This window comes from Pavona decussata, unplaced genomic scaffold (genome assembly GCF_977016875.1).
Source record: "Pavona decussata unplaced genomic scaffold, jaPavDecu1.1 SCAFFOLD_476, whole genome shotgun sequence".
NCBI classification, from domain to species: domain Eukaryota; kingdom Metazoa; phylum Cnidaria; class Anthozoa; order Scleractinia; family Agariciidae; genus Pavona; species Pavona decussata.
The window spans coordinates 142,501-157,500 of record NW_028145812.1 but is presented as its reverse complement, the minus strand read 5'-3'; the positions used below and the strand labels follow the sequence as shown (position 1 = coordinate 157,500).

The window sequence follows — 15,000 nt, the reverse complement described above, 5'->3', positions numbered from 1 at the left end:
AATTGCGCCTAGGGGTTCATTCATTGCGCATAAAAACTGGGAAATACGAAAATAAAGAGGCATTCATCCCGGTAGAGGAAAGAACCTGCCTAATATGGATTTCATAGAGGACAAACGCCATTCTTGATGCATTTCCAAGAGTATGATAAAAGTAGACATAAACTGCATTCTTTAATTTCCAAAAATAATCCTGTTATCGACAACTTACTTTAGATAAAGAAAATACCATTAAAACAGTAGGTAAATGTACTAATTTAATGTTCCAGAAGAGAAAAAAGTTCCTCGAATCAGCATGTAAATAATGAATCGTTTCACTGTTTTCATATCAATTATTCTATGTTGTAATGCCCCTTTTTTTAGTTAATTCGTTATTCTAGTTAACATCGAAACCTTTATTGTAACGTAGACCAATATCTCCCTTTAGAGAGTAAGGCGCAATGATAATACCCTATCACTATCTCTATATCTCACTCACTCACCAACTCACTCACTCACTCACTCACTCACTCACTCACTCACTCACTCACTCACTCACTCACTCACTCAGTGACTCACTCAATCACTCACTCACTCACTCACTCACTCACTCACTCACTCACTCACTCACTCACTTACTCACTCACTCACTCATTCAAACATCCACCCACTCGCCAACTGACTCACTCACAAACCCACTCACTCACTCACTCACTCACTCACTCACTCACTCACTCACTCAACCACTCAGTCAGTGACTCACTCACTCACTCACTCACTCACTCACTCACTCACTCACTCACTCACTCACTCACTCACTCACTCACTCACTCACTCACTCACTCACTCACTCACTCACTCACTTACTAACTCACTCACTCAACCACTCACTCACAATCTAGCTCACTCACTCACTCACTCACTCACTCACTCACTCACTCACTCACTCACTCACTCACTCACTCACTCACTCTCACTCACTCACTCACTCACTCTCACTCACTCACTCACTCACTCACTCACACTCACTCACTCACTCACTCACTCACTCACTCACTCACTCACTCACTCACTCACTCACTCACTCACTCACTCACTCACTCACTCACTCACTCACTCACTCACACTCACTCACTCACTCACTCACGCACTCCGCACTCACTCACTCACCTCCCACCCATTCACCCACCTACTCACCAACTGACTCACGCACGCGCGCACTCAGGCACTCACGCATTATTCACTCACTCACTCACTAACTCACTCTCTCATCCAATCAACCACCCACGCACCCACTCACGCACCCACTTACTCACCCACCCACCCACTCACTCACTCACTCACTCACTCACTCACTCACTCACTCACTCACTCACTCACTCACTCACTCACTCACTCACTCACTCACTCACTCACTCACTCACTTACTCACTCAGTCACTCACTTGCTCACTCAAAATCCTAACGTTTCATTGATTTTGTGCCAGCATTGTCTGAAAAGTGGATTAGTAGCTCATGAACTTTTGGACCTCTGTCTGGGTGCTTATGGTTTAGAATCGTGTGAAAAAAAGCTATGATTAAGAACTTCTTACATGAACCTAAATACACGAACTGCAATGGTTAATTAAGTTTATACCGAGCCCAAGCTTCTTTAATTTCTAAAGCATCAGTTAAACAAAATATCGATAATTGAGAGGACAAATCAATTTTGACAAAAAGGGTCTCAACTGCTCACTTTGAAATTGACGTCCCGTAAGCGATGAATGATTTTGGCAAATAAGGTTGAAAATACTGTCCGTCTGAATTTTGGCAAGGAAAAAAAATAGTCTGAATTGACCGACGGTTTCTTTTTCTAAAGCTGGCTTAAGTTGATAACAGAAGCAAAAGGCCATTAAGCTGGCTTAAGTTGATAACAGAAGCGAAAGGCCGTTACTTTTAAGATCCTATTTTAAACCTAGAACTCTGGTTACAAATGAAGCCAGCGGGAAGAGTTTTTTTACTTCTTTTTTGCTAATCGAAATTTCATGAAATAAATACTAATATAAATACTAATTATGCTAACCTGTGGGAAGTCGATCCTCTTGCATTGTGTCCCAGTAGTCCAAGAATCCAAGACAGCAGTGCCTATTTGAGCACCAGAAGGAACGGATTGCACAGCGATCCAATTCACCTCCGCTGTTCCATTAGAACCTTCACCGTATTCAGAAACACAGGTGGTAAATTGATTTTGATCTTCTGATTCAACCCAAATGGCTGCACCGTTACCACGAGTTGGGCTTCTTTCCACCGAATGACCAAATGAGGCAAACACTTTCACTTTCTTTCCGCCATTGAAAGGTTGAGAAAACGATATTTTCTTGCAAGCGAACAGTCCTGGACTGGATGTCGTTACGTTGTCTTTTCCGGCCTTAAAACTGGCGGCTATTAAAGGATACAATAGACAAAGAATGACTAAGACTGAAGACTTTTTTGTTGTTAGTTTATTAACAAATAGAACTATTTTGCGTTATTGTACAGTCCATCCATGAGTAACCAAACAAGAATTGCAGTTCAAATTAATTCAAAACGACAAGAAAGGATCGCAAGTGACCATTAATTGTAAAAAGTGCAATATTTGCTTTCAACAAAGGTTTAAAGATCTTAAACTATCTCCGAAAACACTGTTTTCATCTGATAAATTCCACAGCGACCTACTTCTGCCCCACCCACAAATCCTTTGTTACGCTTTTAGCTATAATTAAGAGACAAAATTACGAAATATACCAGGAAAATGTTAAAACTAAAGCAAGTTGATTTTTTCAATTTACCCTCATTGCCTTGGATTAGCAGCACAACTGTAAATAACACAAAGCCAAGGTGCAGGGGGAGATCGCGCTCGTCAGACATCTTACCTCAGCTGAAGGAAAACCTTCGAGCAGCAATGTTAAATGAAACACGTTTTCGTCATCATCATATTTATCCGCTCAGGAATGTATTATTCTGGCTCCATTTAAAGGGTTTTCCAGTGGAAATCCATTATCTATAGGTTAAGATGTAACCCTTACACGTCAGATTTAAAAGGCTCCTTTCAATTTAATATATTTTTTTAAATGCCTGTTTAACCCTCGGACGTTCACAGGGGATGAGGTATTTCCCCACCTTCCCCTCCAACATCGGAATTATTCAGTTGTCTTTATTTATTTATTTTTTCATTATTTAATTTTATTATTTGAAGGAAATTCTGAACTGCAGTTAGCTTATCGAAATTCCAGCAATTGATCATTTTAGAACGATCGTCCTTTACCCAAAAATTATCGTTGTACAATTTATTCACACAATTTTCTGTGGAAATAAATAAAATAAAGAAAACTATAATTAAATAAAAGGAAAGAATGGAATTAGATAAATTATTTGTTGTGAGAATGACTTTCGGCTAGAGGAATTAGGTAGATGGAAAACAAAGATGGCCCAGCATTGAACAACTGCTAAACAGAACTTAAAATTGAACGAACATCTGGACATCCACTCTGGCCGTTCATATCCAATGAAGGTCATCGTGTGAAATTTCTTATGATCCATGTTAGATGAGACTGAGCGCTTCATTTGTTTTGTAATATTGCAACCGTATATTAGGATACTTATCGATAAGTATTAAAAGCCAAACAATTATTTTTTGTTCATTGAAAGACTTCCTATTGTTCCGTGTTCCGGCATTTTTAAAATTGATAATCAGAGGTCTTAAATTTTTCATACAAACAGTTTCCCTTAGATTACCCCCCTTCCCCTCCCATCCCTCCCCTCTATTGTGATAAAAAGGGTGCATGCTCGCGTGCTCGTCCAAGTGCTAAGCCATTTAATCTGTAATCTCTTGACTTTTTGTCGTCGTTTGTTCTTTGTCATTTGATTAATTGCAATTTTTGTGCTAAAAATAGGTGAAAGTAGAGTATGGCTGGGTCTTCTCAGTGGAACATTGTTCCATTATTATGACTCTTAATCTAACCTTCTCCGATATGTTACAACTAGCAAAATTTGAGAACTTGTATTTACAAATGATCGTCGCTAGGGTTTTTTTTTGGACACGGAAAGAACGGTTGCTTGGTTATGTTAACCCAATTAAAGGACGAAAAGGAAAATTTAAATCAGTTTTGATCAAACGCAGCTTTGAGAAAACTTGATCGGCAAGTTACAACTTTGACCTGTATTTTTCAAAGTAAAAGGGCTGTGTAAGTGAATATTAAAAGAAAGTAGCCACTCTTTTGGAAACTCTCCTTGTGTTATGTTTATAGTCAGAGGACAACTGCTTTTTTTCTGGAGTTGTACATTATCGATCAATCTCCGCGCGTTTGGTTGTGCAAAACACGTCACTCGGTACCCAATGAAACTTTAGTTATCAGACGATAACCAGTCGTCCGATTTGATAACAGTCGCCACAAAATGTTCGACGAGAGAAACAAAGAAACAACTATTAATCTGGCTGCAATCACGCAGAGGCCATCACTGGCTGTTTCGTCTTTTCCACAGTAAAGTAAAGATTCAGTAAAGTAGGTCCTTTTAGGGTTGCAGCCATATCCAGCGGGAGATAATGCCCTCAGCTTAAGGATTAACCTCAAAGTATCACTGACAGTTGTCCTCGGAAGTTTTCGTCTCTGCAAAATGTTTATTTTTCGGACAATCTTGCAGCCTTGGACATTTTCCTCAGAAAACCCAGTCTTACTGGTGCGTTTGTTGGCTTATTCATGTATAGAGCTTTCCCTCAGTTTGTTTGTAAAACCATTGCTGTTTCGCAACATTACAGGTCAACCCAAAGGCCATGCAGTGAGCGGATGAGTGCATTCCTTCACGAAACCCTTGTTAATCCCGTTTTGGGAGAATTTGACCGCGAGAATTAAGAAGTAATATGCAAATATATTAGACATTGTGCACACGTCGACGTAAGGATCTTTAATATGTTATTGTTAGTAGAGCATCTACCTTTTTTAATATCGATTACATTTCCATGTATGATGACTGAAACGAACTTGGTGGTAGCCTACGATAGAAGCCAATGGCGTCAGCTCTGACAGGCCAGCGGCGAGGTAGGGGGATTCCTGGGAATGTCCTCCCGAATATGAAATCCAAAATGGACCCTTTTTCAACCAGACTTCTAAATTCAGTTTCTTTTAAGTTCAGTCTTATGTCTCAATATTTTCCACATTGAGAATCAGAGGTCCTGCTTCTTTATACAAGCAGTTTCCTCTAGATACGCTCCTTCCCTCCCTCCCCTCCCTTGTATTGTGTCATAATGGAACAAAAAAAAAAAAAAAAAAGCTTGCGTGTTCGACTGACCAAGTGTCAAGCCGCTTAATGTTTATTTATTGATTGATTTTCTTTCTGGTGGGATGTTCTTTGTCATTAATGTAACAAGATGCCCCTCTAATGGCATTACACGGAATGCTTAATGTAGCCCCAATTATTCCCCATTGTATGTTTCGCAGATATTTAAAAAATATCCTCCCTTGGCCATTGAAATAATTGTCTGAATGGTTTTATTCAGATATATTGCGTGATACTTATCGTTGTGTTACTAGGAATCATACCAGAAATAACTATGCAATAACGTCATGACCCCGCTGAACTGGTCTGGCCTCCTCTAGCTCTAATCCCTCGCGTTGATCATTCCATCTGTTTTTTGAAGCGGATTTTCTTTGCTGTGAACTCTCCCAATTTCCGCCGTTTCAACTGTCGAGTACTACCTAGAAGTTATTATTTCGATTTACTGCTTGAAAAAGGTTGGTTTTCTCTCTGAAAACGGCAGATCCGGAGTCTTAAATTCAGACATGTGGCCGCCATTGAACGAAAACAACTTTTCCAAATGATGATTTGCTTTGACGTCACACAAGTAGAGATGAGTGGGTCCCCTCCCTCGTGATATACGCCCAGATAATGGAGTTTGATTGGGCCGCTTTTGTTCAAGACAATCAAAACAATAGATCCCTTCTGGGAGAGGGAAGAATTTAATCTAGTTTTAATGAATAAATCAAATGATGATTTGACGTCACAATGAAGTGATGAGTGGGTCCCCTCTCTCGTGATATGTGCCTGAAAAATAGATTTTGATTGGGCCGCTTCTGTTGAAGACAATCAGAACAATATATCCTTACTAGGGGAGGACAGAGTTTAATGCATAAATTAATGTGCACATTTATGACACCGATGAAGAAAAAGATACCCGACCGAAACCTAGACACGTCATGCCCTGCGGGCATTCCGTGTAATTATAATTAACTTCAGGTCGTTTCCGATCTTGAAATATGCAGAAGCAGAATATGATTGTGTCTTCACAGTTGATGGCTTTAAATGAACACTGTTCCAATTAAGACGCTCACTCTAACCTTCAACGATATGTTAAAGTTTCCAAGAATTGTGAACTTGATCGTCGCAAGGGTTTTATTGGACACTAAATAAACGATGGCTTGGTAATGTTTTAGATGTGTAAACCCCCATAAAGACGAACGGGAAAGTAAAATAATGTTTGATAAAACGCAGCTGTGAAAACATTTGTTCAGCAAATGACGACCTCTTCCATTCTCTTTCTAAAAAAAAAGCAAAAAGGCCACATAAGTGAATATTACAAGAAAATAGAAGCTGTTTGGACAACTCTACTATTGTTATGTTTACAAAGAAACAACTATCAAACAAGATAGCTTGGATGTGTTTAGCTGCAATCACACAGAGGCCATCACTAGTTGTTTTGTCTTTTCCTAAGTAAAGCAATGATTCTGTAAAGGAAGCCCTTTCGGGATTGCTGGTATATCCAGCAGGACATAATGCCCTCGGCTTAAAGATTATCATCAAAGTTTAGCAGTTGCCCTCGGAGGTTTGCTTCTCCGCCTACTGATTATTTTTCAGACAATCTTTCAGCCTTGGTGATTTTCCTGCGACATACTAGTCTCCTGAAGGGGTTTATTTAAAAATTCATCACTCACAGCTTTCTCGAAGTTTGTTTGTAAAATCATTTCTGCTTCGCAAATTCGCAGGTCGACCCGAAGGCCATGCAGTGAGTGGATGAGTGCATTCTTTCCAGAGACCCTTATAAATCTCATTTTGGAATAATTTAACCGCGAAAATTAAGAGAATGCAAAGTTTTTGCTCGACTTTTAATTCATGATGGCGGAAACGAACAAGGCTACAGCCTACGAGAGACGGCAATGGTGTAAGCTTTCACAGGCTAGTGGTGTGGTAGGTGGATTCATTGGAATTGTTTGTCCTCCGAAAGAAAAAAAAAAAAAAAAAGAGGAAAAAGCTTCCGTGCTTGATCAAGTGCTAAGGCGTTTAATCCCTTGATCTAACCGTTTTAATCCTTTCTAAGATTCAGTTCCTTTTAGTTTGTACTGGCACGGGGAATAGCAGAGCAACTCGGTTATTTCAAGAAGTACGCCGGGATCTGAGATCTTGAGCATAGGCAACAAGAATTACAAGCCCTCTCTCAAGTTTCAATTCGTTTAATGTTTCAACACATCCTTTTTGTAAGCTAACTCACAGGAAGTCACTTACAGCTATTACATCAAGCTAAACTAGGCTACAACCTACCCCTTAAGTGTGAATCCTATGCGACGAAGCCAATAAGAATTATTACATGTGACTCAGCAAAAGTTAAGTAATAATTTAGGAGGCGTTGTTTAGTTTTATTGGTACAGGGGAAGAAAATGTAATTAGCTAGGAGAAGGGGCAGATTTGGAAGCCGTGAAAACTCAGTAAGGGGTCTGATTTAATGTAATTTCTATTATAATCGGCATGAGTTGTAAGTCTTCTCCGCGGAAATAGAAAACAATCAGAAGAACAGGTATAACAGGTGGGAGCGTTTCCCGCGCAAACTTAGAATGAAGGAACTAAATAAACTGAGTCACGAAAATTTATTATTGGCTTCGAGCGCCTAAATCTTAAAATAAAGTATGACTATACTAAAATATTTAACGTCACAAGTTCACATTAATATCCCAGTATTTTTCACATCAAAGATCCTGCTTCCTCATACAAACAGTTTCCCTTAGATTACCCTCTTCCTCTCCTTTTCCTCCCCTCCCATGCACCGTAACGGAAAAAATGCTTTCGTGCTCGACCAAGTGTTACGCCGTTTAATCCTTTATTTATTGATTTTCTTTCTCGTTGCATGTTCTTTGTCATTTTATTAATTTCTTGTCGAGAAAAGTAGAATATGGTTGTACCTTCTCAGTTGATGGCTTTAAATGAACATTGTTCCAATCAGGCCACTCACTCTAACCTTCACCGATATGTTAAGGTTTCCAAGAATTGCGAACTTGATCGTCGCTAGAGGGTTTTTTGGACACGGAATAAACGATGGCTTGGTAATGTTGTTGTTGTTGTTGTTGTTTTTTTTTTTAACCACCTTGAAGGACGAAAGGGAAAGTAAAATCATTTTTGATAAAACGCAGCTGTGGAAACATTTGATCAGCAAATGACGACCTCTTCCATTCTCTTTCTCAAAAAGAGCAAAAAGGCCACGTAAATGAATATTACAAGAAAGAAGAAGCTGTTTGGACAACTCTACTATTGTTATGTTTATAACAAGGAAAAGTTTGGATATAACCCACTGGTTAACTACGCGCGTTGTCATTGGACAAAACATGGCACGTGATACAGTATGGGACTTCGGTAAACAGACGGTTAACAACAGTCGTCCGATTTGATAACAGTGACCCAAACGTTAGCCTCGAAGAAACAAAGAAACAACTAGCAAACTAATTAGCTTGCATTTGTTTAGCTGCAATCACGCAGAGACCATCACTAGCTGTTTTATCTTTTCCAAAGTAAAGTAATGACTCAGTAAAGCAGGTCCTTTCGTGATTGCTGGCATATCCGGTAGGAGATAATGCCCTCGCCTTAAAGATTATCCTCAAAGTCTCAAACATGCTCTCGGAAATTGCTGTTCGGACCTTTCCCTCCAATATACCAGTCTCCTGATGGGGTTTGTTGGCTCTGATTCGTCATATAGTACTTGTGTCAGCTTGTTCGGTAAAGCTATTGCTGTTTCTCAACTTTACAGGTCGACCCGAAGGCCGTGCAGTGAGCCGATGAGTGCATTCCTTTAATAAACCCTTACTAACCTCTTTTTGGGAGAACTTTACTGCGAAAATTAAGAGGATGCAAACACCTTAGCTCTAAACTTAATAGCCAGTATACACTGTGCACACGTTGTCGTAGTACCTAATGGATGAAGATGTCAAGTGTGTTATTGTTAGTTGAGTGCCTATTGTTTAAAATCACGTATGAATCGATCAGCTTCTGGTTATTCTCTTGTCCCTTTTGATAAAGCAGTGATCAACTCAGCTCTTTTAACTGGCAACAGTTCAGCAATTTTCACCAGACTGATAATTTGACATTTCCTGTTGTTTATAACATAGCTGGCTACCTTAGCTTACTATAGAATTGCCGAGTTACATTTTTTTATGCAAAATGACGTAAACGAGTGGGTCGATAGTTTATAAGGAAGGCAATGACGTCAGCTCTTTTTCTCTCCCAGGGTTTGCTGGGGAGGGGGGGGGGAGGTCCATGGAATTGCTATGCCCCCCCTCCCTTCTGACTGATAGGAAATTATGAATGGCTCCCCTTTTCAACCTGGCTTCTAAAATTCAGTTCGCTTTCAATTCAGTCCAGACCTGGTTAGACTTTAAGAATCATGTCCGCTTTCAAATGTTCAGACCAAAATTTTACGATCCATATCATTTCTCGAAAAGAAAATTCACAAACTCATTGCTTTTCTGAGGGATTGCTATCCTCTCTTCCCCTCCTTCAAATCCCTTTTTTTTTTTGGGGGGGGGGGGGGGGGGGGCAAAATAGCGTAATCAGTAATAGCCCGATAATTATTGACATGTTTAGGGAGAGTTAGTATAACAATAACAGTAAACATTTAAACTAAATTGAAACTTGCAACAAACTAAATGCAGCCCAGAATTAACACTGTTGTAAATCAGGGTTCTTTGAAATAATTTCAATGATTTCATCCAAATGGTCTGCCCTGCAGTATAATTTTGAAATCCACTTCAAGTATCATCGGGTCACGACTAATTCCGTAGTTTTGAGAAATTTTCTTGTTTAACTGCAGGCAATATTTTCCCCTGTTCAATATCAAAACAAAAAGCCCCACAAGCCTTATTATCTTATTGATTGTCGTATTGAAAGAAACCTTAATTATAAGTTTCATACTGTTTGAAATTGGCTGTTAATTGAAAGAGTAGTGAATTGCGTTACATCTCATGGAATTTGTTGGTTTTCACTGTTACACAAGCCAGTAAGCGCTTAATGTTAAACGTTTTTACTTCCTGTTTAGTATGTGGATGTTATTTAGTCCTTTGTATGGGCGTCGAGAAAAGTGGTACTGTAGCCACGAAAAGATTTTGTTCTATAAAACTTAAATGAACGACCGAGTGACTTTTTGTTGATCCAATTTGCTCGTCTGCGGCTTAAATTTTCCTTTTTTTTCCGAGGCTGTTTGCGCAGACTTATATTCCACATAACTATCCGGCATCGGCAGTGCTGCAATACTGAATGTTGAGTTTCTATGTGAATCGCCTAGCCACTCTTCTTTGTCAGAAGTTTCACAACTAAGAGTAAATAATCTCTTAGAATATATACTTTACTGCTGTTCCCAACATGCACAAGCTCGCGTTTTTGCCGGGTATGGCATGACCCAAGTAAGGACTGATATTAAGTGGGCTTTAGCAGTCGGACGACACATTTACCTTCGGTACTTTGATAAAAGAAAAATGTGCAGTTATCATACTCTATACAGAGAAATAAAATTTTGAAATAAGTAATAATAATACAGACGCGAACAAATTTTTAATACATAGTCTGTCAGTTTCTTTCAATCAACGGCTGGATGACTTTGTTTGAAGGTGGCTGATTGTTACTTCTGCTGATTTTTTTTTTTTTTTTCTATTTTAAGCTCTGGTAAGCGAGCACATGAAACTTAAACCAATTTCTTTACGGCATAGATTAGATAATGTGCATTCTTCAAATGGCAGAAAAATTAATTTATTGTTGTCTTAATAATTTCGTGCCGGAAATAACACACGCATATTTGACTGTTTGTTTTTCATCTTAAGTCACCCATTATGTGTTGGCCATTTTCAGGTCCTGAAAATTCAGTTTCCTGTCTGACAGATTATCAATCTTGAACATGTTACGCGTCTGTAAGTGAACGAGTCGCTTATAATTTAGACGGGCAATTCGTCTAATTTTATAAGCCCGTTATCCGTCTATGTAGATGGATTTGAGGACAAACTATCCTTCTATTAGTGTGTGGGCTCTTCAACAACCAAGTGCCGTCGTGTTATGACTTTTTTTAGAGGAATAATTTTTCGGACCAATTACTTCTCCTGAGCCATTGCGGAGAGAAAAGGTAGTGGCTTGTACTGTGCCATAATGGAAAAAAAGCCTGCATGCACGACCAAGCGTCAATCCGCTTAATTTTTATTTAATATTGATTTATTTTCTTTTTGGTCGAATGTCGTTCTTTGTCATTTACGTAATTGATTGCAGGACGTTTCCGGTCTCAAAATATGCAGAAGCAGAATATGATTGTGTCTTCTCAGTTGATGGCGCTCACTCTTACCTTCACCGATATGTTAAGGTTTCCAATTGAAGGACGAAAGGGAAAGTAAAATCATTTTTGATAAAACGCAGCTGTGAAAACATTTGATCAGTAAGTGACGAACCTCTTCCATTCTCGTTCTAAAAACAAAGAACAAAAAAAGCAAAAAGGCCGAGTGAGTAAACATTACAAGAAAGTACGTAGAAGCTGTTTGGACAACTCTACTAGCTTCTTTCAAGAGGTGCCGCAAGTATCTGGGATCTTGAACAAAGGCAACACCAATTTCATGCTCCCTCTACAAGTTCCAATTCGTTTTATGTTCAACGCATCCTTTTTGTAAACTAACTAACAGGAGGTTTCCCGCGCAAAATTAGAATAAAGGAACTAAATGAACTGACCCACGAAAATTTATTATTGGCTTCGCGCGCCTAAATCTTAAAAAAAAATTTGACTTTACTAAAATATTTAACGCCACTAGGTCACACTGATATCCCAGTAATTTTCACATCAAATATCCTGCTTCCTCATACAAACAGTGTCCCTTAGATTGCCCCATTCCCCTCCTTTCCCTCCCCTCCGTGATATACCGTAACGGCAAATTAAAAAGCTTTCGTGCTCGACCAAGTGTTAAGCCGTTTAATCCTTTATTTATTGATTTTCTGTCTGGTCGAATGTTCTTTGTCATTTGATTATTTCATGTCGATTCCTCTCTTAAAATAGTTGAAAGTAGAATATGGTTGTATCTTCTCAGCTGGTGATGGTTTTAATTGAACACTGTTCCAGTCATGACGCTCACTATCATGACCTTCACCGATATGTTAAGGTTTCCAAAAATTGTGAACTTGATTGTCGCTAGAGTGTTTTTTTCTCGGCCAACTGTTTATTTTTAAGCGTTGGGCAGTTTCCTCTGATATACCAGTCCCCTGAGTGGGATTATCGACAAATTAATTACACACAGCTTTCTCGAAGTTTGTTTGTAAAACCATTACTGCTTGGAAAATTGGCATGTCGACCCGAAGGCCATGCAGTGAGCAGATGAGCGCATTCTTTCAAGAGTCCCTTATAAATCGCGCTTTGGAAGAATTTAACTGCGAAAATTAATTGAATGCAAAGGTGTTAGCTCTAATTTTCATGCACGAATGCGGAAACGAACCAGGCGATAACCTACGAGAGAAGGCAGTGGCGCCAGCTCTCGCAGCGTAGTGGCGGGGTAGGAGGATTCATTTGAATTGATATGTCCTCCCGAAAAAAAAAATTAAAAACACGCTTGCGTGCTCGACCAAGTGCTAAGCCGTTTAATCCTCTGTTTATTCATTTTGGTTCTGGTCGCATGTTCTTTCTCATTTAGTTAATTTCATGTCAAGAGAGGATCGATCCTTTCTTGTTTTATGTCGTTTTTGGTCTTAAAATAGCTGAAAGTAGAATGCAGTTGCGTCTTCTCAATTAACGGCGTTAAATGAACATGTTTGCAATTATGACGCTCACTCTAACCTTCACCGATATGTTAAAGCATCAAAGCGTTGTGAACTTGTATTTACAAGGGAACGTCTCTAGAGTGTTTTTTTTTTTAGAGACTAGACGATTGGTTGTCAAGCAATCCCTGAATGATAGAAAGAAAACTGGAATCATTTTGTTAAAATGCAGCTGGACGAATATTTGATCAGCTAGTGACAACTTGGGCCTGTCTTTTTCATAAGAAAGTGAAACGGCCATGTAAGCGAATATTAGAGGAAAGTATAAACTGTTTTTCACCCTATGTTAGGTTTATAGCAAGGAAAATTTAAAATTTTGTCTGGTGTTACAAACCGCCAATTAATTTACGCGAGTTCGCAGAGGACAAAAAACGGCGTCACGTGGCACGGGATCGGACATTGGTTACGTGACGATAACAGTCGTCTGATTTGATATATAGCGGCCGTCTGATATTTTGCAAGAGAGAAACAAAGAAACAACGTTACAGTTTTAGGTCCTAAACGGCTGTAATTGGAACACAGTCTAATGAAATCTTGTAAACCAAATAGGCTTTCATTTTTCTTCTATACGCTAAAGCACGCCTATTGTAGTGTGATAAAATAAATAATCCTCTTCCCGTTTTGTTGGTATATCGGAAGAGAATTTCATTGGGTTAAATATTGTCCTTAAAGTTTCAATGCTACCCCCGAAGCTTTGCTTCTCGGCCAACGGTTCTTTTTTGGGACAATCTTTCACCCTTAGTCTTTATTCTGCGATATCAGTACCAGCTGCCTGAAAAGGGTTTATTGACTAATTAATCAAAAATTAATACATCTTTCTCTCAGTTATTTTGTAAACAATTGCTGTTCTCAGTACTTCGCAGGTAGCCTATGCAGCAAGCAATTCCGTTTGTACCTTTTTCGCTGTTTAACCGCGCAGAAATTACGCGCATTCAAAATACGGAAAGCAGAAAACTTCACGGAAACGCTTGCTTCGTAGGCTTACTTCGCAGGTCGACCCGAAGGACATGCCTAGAGCGGATGAGTGCATTCCTTCAGAAACCTTTACCAATCTTGTTTTGGGAGAATTTAACTACAAAAATTAAGAGGATACACATATATTAGCTCTAACATAAACTGACAGGATGGATTGTGACACGTTGGCGCAGGATATTGAAGATCGTAAAGGCGTTATTATTAGTAGAGTGCCTTTTGCTTTTATATTTTGCATACTGTATTTTTAAAATCCATCCGTTTACTTGGGTACACTCTTGTCTATATTTTTATACAGCCGTGATCAATTCAGCTCTTTCAACTAGCATCAGTTCAGCCTTGTCCAACAGCCTAATGCTCGACGTTTCCTGCTGTTGCAACTTTGCTGGCTTGCATAGCTGAAAGTAAAATTTTCCCAATTTACATTTTCATGCATGATGACGGAAACGAGAAGGGAAGATGACCTACGAGAGAAGGGCTGACGGTGGGCGGCGATTGGATCATTCCCGTTTGTTCACCAGGCTCAAAATATTCCATCACATTTATTCCATTGCGCGTATGCCACACATGACTTTCCAATCCTAGCAGTATGCAGACGTTTGTCCCATGAGCATACTTTAATTACCTTAGCTCCCACGAGTCTTCTGTAGCTCAGTGGTAGAGCATTCGAACTAGTAATCGGAGGGTCTTAGGTTCGACTCCTGATAGGAGTACTCGGATTCTTTTCCGAGCATTCCCGTGTCACTTAATGGATAAAAAAAATCAGTTTCATATTGTTTCTTGCTCTGGTCAGAGCGCAATTTTGAATGAAACTGCTGTATTTTTTTTTTCTTCGATTCTGCTGGTTCATATATTCAGTGGCAGAAACCAGTTCCTTAGCAAACCGGTAAAATTCTGCTGCATTTCTCCGTTTATGACTACATGTTATGCACACTCTGATAATTTGTTTTTGTTTATGGAAGCCCGATTGTGCTACGACATTCGGCCAAAATCAGACTGGCACTTTCCT

General features: G+C 39.2%; 1 protein-coding gene and 2 long non-coding RNA genes across 4 annotated transcripts in view; 1 reads left to right on the top strand and 2 right to left on the bottom strand.

Moving 5' to 3' along the window:
- LOC146450225 (uncharacterized) overlaps nucleotides 1-2,953 on the bottom strand; it is a 22,597-nt gene extending 19,644 nt beyond the window's left edge. The window contains exons 1-2 of one of the 2 annotated variants that reach the window (XM_085100612.1): nucleotides 2,783-2,953; nucleotides 2,038-2,396 (exon numbers count right to left, since the gene is read on the bottom strand). In XM_085100612.1, the coding sequence (XP_084956738.1) occupies nucleotides 2,038-2,396; nucleotides 2,783-2,861 (438 nt within the window). In that variant the 5' untranslated portion in view covers nucleotides 2,862-2,953. The remainder of the gene's footprint in view (nucleotides 1-2,037; nucleotides 2,397-2,782) is intronic. The other variant, XM_085100611.1, reaches the window with a different exon arrangement.
- Nucleotides 1-15,000, top strand: part of LOC146450222 (uncharacterized) — a 110,462-nt gene that overhangs the window by 87,637 nt on the left and 7,825 nt on the right. The gene's annotated exons all lie outside the window — the stretch shown is intronic.
- Nucleotides 1-15,000, bottom strand: part of LOC146450223 (uncharacterized) — a 110,039-nt gene that overhangs the window by 87,789 nt on the left and 7,250 nt on the right. The window lies entirely within an intron of this gene.